This window comes from Falco rusticolus, chromosome 8 (genome assembly GCF_015220075.1).
Source record: "Falco rusticolus isolate bFalRus1 chromosome 8, bFalRus1.pri, whole genome shotgun sequence".
In the NCBI taxonomy this organism is placed as follows: Eukaryota; Metazoa; Chordata; class Aves; order Falconiformes; family Falconidae; genus Falco; species Falco rusticolus.
In genome coordinates, this window is record NC_051194.1 from 40,497,590 (window position 1) to 40,507,204 (window position 9,615).

Here is a 9,615-nt window from a genome sequence, read left to right on the forward strand (position 1 = left end):
CCCAATCTACCCCCACCTTGACAGCACACAGGAGCTTCCTGAGGGCAGGGGGAGCAATGCCACAACCCAAAGATGGATTCTCCGAGCTTTGAATGCCTTTATCTGTAAGACTCTTAAAGAGTCGCAATGACTGCTGAGAAAAGATAAGGGTCTTAAACAGTCTACACAAATAGCCCAGCTGGATGATCTCTGGGAAGCATGCTGTTATTCACTTTTTCATTCTACAGCAATTTATGCCAAGAATGGTCAGACTGATTCTTGGGCTACGGGCTAAGCAGCCCCCTTCCAAATGTGGTTTCCGCTTCCCCAACCTCAAAATGCAGCTGGCGAGAGCCGTGCTGGCCGGAGGGCTGCCAGCTCCAGGCAGGAGCGAGGCACCAGAGATGGCAGGCTCAGGGACAGCTGCCCCGGCCCCAGCTCAGCCCTCTCCTCAAGGCAACTGGAGCAACACCAAACCTTGGGAATGCCTCTAGGGCTGCCCTCCTCTCAGCTTGCTGAGCCGTGCTATGCGTTTTAAGGTGATCGTGTAGAAGGGTTTTGTTACAAAGTCTCTGGGGTCAGGGAGGATTCTGTGCCCGATACCCTGCTGGAGAAGAGCCACAAGGGCTCTACAGACCTGCCAGCCCCAGGGGACCCAAGGAGAAAAGGAGATAGCCTGCACTTTGGGAACTGGCAGGGTGGAGGGAGGCCTTTGGAAACATCCCACCTCTCTTGCGTCCAGGCCCCTGGATACAAGGACAAGGTGACAAGCCACAATCTGCCAGAAGCGAGGCCTCTAGCTGCCGGTAGGGCACAGGCGCGGTGGTACTGCCAAGTTCCTGTTTGCTTCGGTTCAACACAGCTCATAGTTGGACGAACGGCCGTAACAGAACCAGGAGCCGTGGTATCTCTGTTTCCTTCCTCCTCACCTCCCACTTCCTTCCCCCCAAAAAGCTGCAAGAACTGCTTATGTGGCAATAGCGAAAGTTACTGGAATTTATTGGAAATGAGAAAAAAATCATCTACGTTCCCTCCAGGTGCAAGGAAAGCAAGGGAAGCAGAACAGCAGTGGGGGGCCGAGAAGGGTTCGCAGGGGCTCACAGCCAGCCCCCGGCCCGCCGCGCCCCCGACCCCCTCGCCCGGCCGGACCCCAGCAGGACCCTCGCCCCGGCCTCGCCCCGCCGCGGCCGCCCGCAGCGCCCGGGGCCGCGGGCTCCCCCGCCGCAGGGACGGGGCTGGGGAACGGCCGGGGCGATCGGCTCAGCCCGGCGCGGAGCGGGGACGCCGACACCGCCCGGCCGACGCCGCTGCCGGCCCCCCAGGGGTGCGCACCCCTTGCCGCCCCCCACCCCACCCCGGGCCGCCCCCGGAGGCGTCACTCACTCCAAAGGGACGGCACCTCGTCCCGGCGGAGCGCGGCGCCCCGCGCCGGACCGCGGCCGCCCAGCAGCAGGCAGCACGCCAGGAGCCGCAGCCGCACGCCCAGCATCGCGGCGGCACTGCGCCCACCCGCTCCGCTCCGCTCCGCTCGGCCGAGCCCGGCCCCGGGGAGGGCAGAGGAGCGATCCCACCCCGGCGGCGCCCCGCGGCGGGGAGGAGAGGAGGGGCGGCCCGGCCCGGGGGGGGAGGAGGCCCGCGGGCTCCCTCCGTGCGGCCGCGGGAGGCGGGCGGGGCGCGGGGGGGTCGCGGCGGTGGGGCCGGGGCCGCCCGTCGAGCGCCCCCCCCCTCCCCTCCCCGCCCCGGGACCCGCCGCCGCGGAGCGCTCGGCCGCGCTGGGGGGCGCCGCGCACGCAGCCCGGGCCCGCTGCCCAGGCTGGGGGCTGGAGGGGGCACAAAGCGCCGCGTTCATCATCCTTTCATCTGCAAAGGCTCAGTGGGCCGCGCCCGCGCCCCAGGTACCTCTATCGTAAAACCAGACCTTAAACCGAACCGGCACCCGGAGGGGCGCTGGGGGCAGCAGCGCTGAGAAAACAGCCCGCGTTCGGGCCAGCTGCCCTGGCCGTTCCCGCCCCACGGACCCCACGCACACGCTTCGGTGTTTAGCTTGTCCACCCCATGTCGTTTTACATTTTGGCGTGGGGAAAAGTAATCGCCGCCTTCCATTTTGTTCGTCTCTGCCTTCGGTGGGACGTCGGCAGGAGCTGCCCCGCTGGGGCTGCGCCTCCGTCCTGTCCTACGGAAGCGAGTGGCAGAGGGAAGGTCGAAAGCAGAACCTCTGTATTAAAGATAAAAGCATTTGCTGGAATCAGCAGGACAGCTCGGTTTTTATCTGCATAAGCATGTTTCTGCATGGTTCTTTCTGCATAGGAAGTAAGTGTATAAATGTATACATAAATTTATAAAAATAAAGGTACAGTTGGAGCATAACTGAGCTGACCTCCGTTCACCCGTGTCTGCCGCAGTCATGATACAAGGATGGAAACAGAAACCTCTGTGCTTGGGGGGAGCTTCCCACCGGTAGTTTGGTAGAAGAAGGAATTGAGAAGAAGTGAAGCCAAACACTTATGAAGTAGGTAACCGGAGGGGTTCCTCCAGTTCAACATGATAAAAATGTCTGGCAGAGAACAAACAGCAGGAAACATTGCTGAACAAGCTGTTCTGGAAGGGACCTGACTTTGCAAGACAGAAGGGTTGTAAACTCTGCAGGAGCTGTAATGTACCTCTCAGGAAAGCTGCAGCTTTCAGAGAATTTCAGATTCTGAGAGAGAAGCTTGTTAATGAACCATTTATGAAAATCTGGCCACTTTGGAACTGTCTACATCTCTTCGGAAGTGTTTGGCCACTGCTTTGGGCACTAAGCTCCAGAAAAGGGCACTCTTGCTCCAGAACCTGCTTTGGGGTCACACTGAGAGGTGACATTATGTTTGTGGTACTACGTTTAAAAATAAAGGTGCCAGGGAGCAAAAATGAGGCTGCTCAGGGTTGTGGGAAAGAGCCCCACCTCAGGTGGCTTTTTCTGCTCATCTCAGTAAGATCAAGGTAAAGATATTCTGATTACAGATTCCTAATAATGAACCTATTAACCATGCTTTTTAAAATATTGTACTGAATGCAAATTAGCAACTTATTAATTCTGAGTAGTTTTCCTTGCTTCTTTGATATTCAGATCTTCCTTTTTGACTGAACAGTTTTTTATTGTCTTTAATCTATTCTGTTCTTACTAAACTGTTAAATCCTTTCTAGAGTAGCTGCAGTTACACTGGCCTGAGTATTTATAGCTAAGCTATACCTACTTAATTACAATAAGAAGACATATTTGCTGGCTTGTAAAACCAACGTGGTTGCCAACATTTTCTGAAGTAAACTTGATGACATATAGTTTATCTTGCACAGTAAGTTGTCTGACTTTCCAGTTCTAGTCATTTGTTTGTTTGTTCAAAGCGTTACCGGTCTTCCTTCAAGACATTTGCGGTAGTGATTTGGCTCCTTTATTTCATTTTCTGTCTGGAACCCACTTGTTGTAAATATTTTTCTCCTAATTTTTCTGCCAATGATCTGTTCTTTTACTTCTTGTGTATACTTGGACATATATATATATATACACACACACACACACACAAACACACACACTTGTCTGAGCTGATATGCCTTTGCTATTTAGGTGCTCTACACAGATGTTCAATACCTTCCCTGTCTTTGCTTAGACATTAACTCAGCCTTCTGTATGAGACCTGCACAGAGATAGGAACCCAGTGTGCATTCGCGGCCCTCATCCACAAATACAAGCCCTCATCCAATTCACACAAATTCCATTTTCTCACAAACCCATTGCTTTTCTAAGGCACACAGAGATCTAGTGTGACATGTGCTCAGCATCTCCTCATGCAGTAATTTCTGTTCATGATCTGAAGTATGAGGGTGGGCCTTATTTTTTTCCCTACCGGCCAGAATGGGAATACCAAACATGAGAATAGCTAGGAAGAAAAAGCAGGACTACATTGCTTGCGTTGTGCCCAGCAACGAAAAATTCCATCTTTTTTAGGGGCACCATCCTAGATCCAGTTCAGCTCTGAAAAATTACAGCTCCCAGGCATCTTGGGTCAGCAAAGTTTGTATTCATCTTCCCTTTCACTTAAAAATTTTCCTGTTTACCCCAGACACAGATCTACTCTGATTTATCAGCTCTGCCACTCCAGTTATACCCAGCTACAGGCACAGCTTCCCCCTTCCCTGCCTCCTGTGACACGTCCCAACCATGCCCAGTGACCCCCTTTTCCTTCTGGCAGCTCTGGCTGTGTGTTTCAGTGACACTACTCCATCCTTCCGTGCTCCAAGGCAATCGCTGTGGCCGCCAGGCTCTGCAGTTGTGATCCCCATCAGCGCACACCGGGTAAGACAGCCCTACAGGACAGCTTATACTGGCCACTTTCAGCTTAACTGCAAGCCCCAGTTGCAAACTGCCAGTTTAATGTTTGCTAGTCAGCACGTGGGGTTTTTAATAAATGTAACTCAGTTTTATTTGTTAGTTGTTCATAGCTTTAGGCTAGCAACTTCTTTTTCTGAAGTGAAACACTCCCTTGTAAGGGTGACACCAAGAGCATTGACACAACCTTGTGCTTCTAAACCCCTGCTGCATAGCTGCCGTTCCTGCATGGAACCCCACGGGCATGGGGGGAGAGAGCAAACTACCTACGTGGCTGTTGCTGTGCCACACAGGCCACCTCGTGCTGAATCCTCACCTTTCCAAGCCCTTTGTCGCTCCTTTCCCAGTAAATGCTCACTTGACACAAATCTAGAATAGTTTGTTATAATATAGATGCTTTAATATTGGATAGAAATTTTACTAAATCTAGCATGTCAGACCGGCTGTTGATTGGCAGTAGTATCAAATCCAGTAGCAGACAAGACATTCATGTAATCCATCCAATGTAGCATTAAGGGAAAAAACCCCAATACTGCAATACTTGCAATAACACAAAACTGGCTAGTGGGGCCAGAGCGGCCTCTGGCCCAGCCCCGTTAGCTTCTCAAAGACTGTCTTTGCCTTATCCTTTCCCTTTGAGATCCTTGGCACAACTATACCTGGTATGTCATTCATCCTTCCATGTAACAGTCATTTTTTTGCCATTGTCTTTTTCTCTCGAGGGTTCCCTTGCCACACTTACCCAGTGCAGTGCTGCCTGCCTTACCTGTATTTTTACCATATTCCAGTCTTTTAAGCAAATCCTGATTTCAGTAATACATACGCACCAGTACCAAGCCTTTCATATAACTTTAACTACCTGCAGCTAAAGCACAAATAGACATTTGCTTCTCAGTTATAAACACTGCGGTTCCAAATGCCTCTCAGCAGTGGGGCCAGGACATGGGTAAAATAGAGGGTGAAAAGAGCTCTTTGCAGCATCCCAAACGTGCTGTCAGCATCACCACAGGGAACATGAAGAGAACAGGGAAGTGGCTGTGGCACTCTCTTACCCTTTGAACATCCTCTTTTGCACTCCTTGAGGGGAGGGACTCTACCACGTTGTGCAGGGAACAGTCTTGGATTTTCCCTTGATTGCCTTTTACTGAACTGGGAAAAGCCAGTGTTAGGTCAGGACTTTGGATCAGAATCACGCCGGTGCCATAAAAAGGGGAATTACATGCAATGAGAAAATATTCAATAGAACTTTGTGCAATCTTCATGCAGCTTATAACTGTTACTGCTCACAGCTACCCCACGTCTCAGTCTGTTGGCCTAGACAGCCTGTGCCTCGAGGTACTTTCCAAAGTCCCCGTTAGCTAGTGCAGGTTTACGGAGCTCAGAGCCATAACATACATCTGATCCACTGGTTAAAGCATTTCAAGAATTTGTCACATAACTGATCTCAGTGCTTAGCTTAAATTTTCAACTCTGGCAAAGAAGCTAATTTGTTGCTTAAATTTTAAGCATTTAGGTGCTTGTAATGACTTCAAACCTTTATATATGCTTACTGGCATCTATGAGGTAACTGAGACACATCAGGACTTCGTTAACCTAGGGTCAGCATGTTTAAAACATACATGGCTGCCATCAAGGGAGCCTTCCATTATTAGTACTATTATAGTGAAATCAATAGTAGAATAAGACAATTTTTGCAAAGATTTGCTACGAAAGAGTAGTTAGTGATTTCCCAAGAAAAGCTATTAATATTAGACTGTAGACTTGTTTACTAAACAAACCTATGACTCATTGTACTCAATACCAGCAATCACACATACTGTGATCAACAAACCAATAAAGCCATCCTTTAATTGCTTAACAGACATTTTAGAATAAATATAAATCCCATAAAACTTTCACCTTTTTTTTTTTTTTTTCATTTTTTAAATGCACCTGAGAGACCAATAGTTTTCTCTGTGCTTCTTAATCATATGCAAACAGGCTTCTAGGCAAAACCATTCCTCATTTATTTGGGCAGATGTGTCTTCCACCCTGTCCTAACCAATACCTTAAACACAACTCCTTTTCATTTTATCAGGATGAAGCTTCGTAAATCAGGGTAACAGGGAATAAACAGGTTCCACTATAAAAAATGAGAGTGGACATTGATTCTGACAGTGAAGCATCAAGGACACTTTTCATCAGCTCCAGGAAAACTGATGCTTTCAGGCACCAGTCCATCAGCGAGTGTGTTCCCCCCGTGCCTGCATGCCCATGCTGCCCTGCCAGCAGCGCTGGCAGGGTGGCTGCAGAGCTGCAAGGCAGGACAGCAGGAGTCCCAGCCTGCAGATGCTGGTCTCCAGCAGCCACCATCAAAACACCTCTCGCCAGGGTCCCAACTGTGCCTCCTGCTGATTTAATGCCATCTGAAACAGGAGTGTGTCCGTGGCTTTGGTGTAAACTACAGTGAGCAGAAGTAAAGGTTGGGCTTTGTCATTTACTAAGAGACTAAGAAGGACAACTTAGGAAGGACAGACAACCTCCAACAACATACCTTCAATCTACTTGGGGAAAAAAAACTTGCCTGGGTGTAACACTCAGAACAAGAACGCCTGCAGAAATTCTAGGGCATAATGTGTACACAGTGCTGACATGACTTCACAGGTTGGGAGAGGGTGTGCCTTTGCACCTTGTACACTCCTTCTTGGAAGAGCTGATCTGTTTCTCCAGCCGTGTGTACACATTTAGACTCAGAAATCCTACAGCTAATGGAAGCATTTACTGTGCTCATTAGAAAATACGTAAACAGAGACACCCAAAGCAATTTTCCTTTGCCGCTTTCCTTTAACCAATTTCTCCTCAGGTGGAATAATTTTTGCATTAGATACCTTACTTTGTATTCAGTAAAAATGCAGAGACATCTATTTTTTTAATCTTCAATGTTTTTTTTTGTCATAAATCACATATGCAGTCAGTCTCATATCTGAGGATTTAAGAACCAGGATTTAAGAGTCTGGAAGCCAGAGCTTCCACTGGCTTCACACAGTGGTAGAATCTGTCTTCATTACTTATATAATGGTGTTATGATTTTATATATTATTTATTACATATAATATATATTATACCATATTATATTGTATTACATATCCACATACATACGGGTAGGTGCTAGGGAACAATTTGTTAAAATTTCTGCTCCCTTCTCTGAATTTTATGCTGGCAAGACAATAGAAAAATCAAAAGTAATTTTCTTTCCCATCCTTCCATGCCTCAAATGAAAATATGTTAACAGGCACAAGAAATGAAATTAGATTGATAAAACCCAGTGACCTCTATAGTCACTGCTCATTTCAGGTAGGAGAATAATGTTTGCTGGTGGACTGTTCCTTTGAAAGAGCTAGACACGTTTGCGAGCATAGCATCATTTCTCTGCAGGGAAATTATGTTTACTATCACGAGGCTGAGTTTATCATCAGATGCAAATGTGCAGTCAAAAAATTTAAATGCTTTAATTGCAGCAGAGTAGGTACTCTGACTCTGAGTCACTGAAAGGCTATAATGACTTTCTAACCAGTGGGAACAACTTGCCATCAAGTATTAAACCAGTCAGGCCAGGTATCTTGGCCTTTGATATGGAGAAAGGCAGGAAAATTCCCAGCTATTTGTCTTTCTCCTCCTTTACGTCCTTCAAATCTCAACATGGAATAACTCAAAATTTAATCTAAATTGGTTAACTCAATCAGTGACTGTACAGCAAATCACAAACTGAATTAAACGTGTTCAGTCACTCTTGTCCTTACTTTGGAATAAAGATTAAGACCAGTCCAATTCAAGTGCATGTTGTCTACACAGTTTTCATGTGGATTATCCAGCCCACAATAAATTCCTCAATGTGTTTTGGAATTAATTTCCTGAATGCTGCTAGCAGACAAACCTTAAGGTACGGGCTTTCCACAGGCCCTTTGGGATGCTGGCTAACCACCCGCAGAAAATCCTATGTTCAGTGAGAAGCCCCTCTCTCTGGTAAAGCTCTGCATCTGCCCCATTCAGAGAGCATCAGAATGGGAATCCAAAACCTGTGGTCTGTGGGAGGGAGATGCTGAACTGGTTTCTGGCAGCTGCTGTCTCACACAGCTTGAAGCAGCAGCTGCATGCACTCTAGGATGAATATGAGAGGTACAGACCACTGTATCTGTAAAAAGTCAAATTCTCTTGCGTGACTCTGGTTCGTTGGATTGTCACCTTGTGTGTTGGCTCATGTCATATTAGCACAGAGGACTTTCTCTCCCTGCAAACACTGGTTGTAGGGAAGCGTGTCAAAGTTTTTGTAACAATTAATGGAGTTTAACAATTTCTAGGACTCTGCCTGAACTGTTCTTTTCCTGGTTTGATATATTTTCAGGCTTATTTTCTCTTTGAGACTATTGGGAATTTTTTGGTTTGGTTTGGTTTTGGTTTCCCTGCTTGGTTTGGGGTGAGTCGTTTTTGTTATTTTTCATTTCTTTCTTTCTTTTTTTTTTTTTTTAATCTGTCCTTTTTCAAATCTACTGTAACCTAAAATAGAAGCAACTGTGGGTTTGTTACATGGTAAGTATGCTATAATTATAGGCCTGATTTTTAAGTCAGTTGAGAGTTTCAGAGAAAGCAAGTTTTAACCTCTCACTTAAGAAGATCAACAGGAGGTACAATTTGCCTTTTATCTAGGGTTATTCACCTGAAGTTGATGGTACACACTTTTTCAAACACAGGTAATGCCTAACTGCTCAACACTAAGTAGAAATTTCCTGTTTCTTCATACATTAAGGCCTTGGTTTTGTTTACACTCCTACTATTCTAAATGTGGAAAAAGTAATGAAAAAACCCACTGCTGATAAAAGTTAACTATGTGGAAAAATGGCTTTTAAAAAAATATGTCCTGCCTTCAGAACTTTATCTATCTGAATACAGAAATGTCTTGAAACAATTTAAAGTTGTCTGACTTGATTAAAAATACATCTAAAATTGTAGTGTAAATAGCATGAGGAGGGGAGAGGTTGCAGTGGAAATCAGGTTTTGGTTCTCAGTCTGCCTTTGTGTGATGACTGGTAGAAGAGAGAGGACGGGCCACCTTCAAGAAACACAGTTCTCATCTACCAAGATCTCTGAAAAGCCAAAGCCTTTATATTTACCTACTCTACCTGTCATCATTGCTGTGCTTCTGTTGCTATCTGTCAGTATTAGCTTATATATATATATATTTATATATATCAGTCAGTGAAAAAACAGAAGAAAAGCTTCTAAGCACGAACCATTCC

General features: G+C 46.7%; 1 protein-coding gene across 1 annotated transcript in view; it reads right to left on the minus strand.

The window, feature by feature from the left end:
- The window catches only part of PLA2R1 (phospholipase A2 receptor 1), a 41,419-nt gene extending 39,909 nt beyond the window's left edge, over positions 1-1,510 (minus strand). Inside the window, exon 1 of the mRNA XM_037396673.1 lies at positions 1,363-1,510. Coding sequence (XP_037252570.1) covers positions 1,363-1,468 — 106 coding nt within the window. The 5' untranslated portion in view covers positions 1,469-1,510. The remainder of the gene's footprint in view (positions 1-1,362) is intronic.
- Between the last annotated feature and the right edge of the window lie 8,105 nt (positions 1,511-9,615).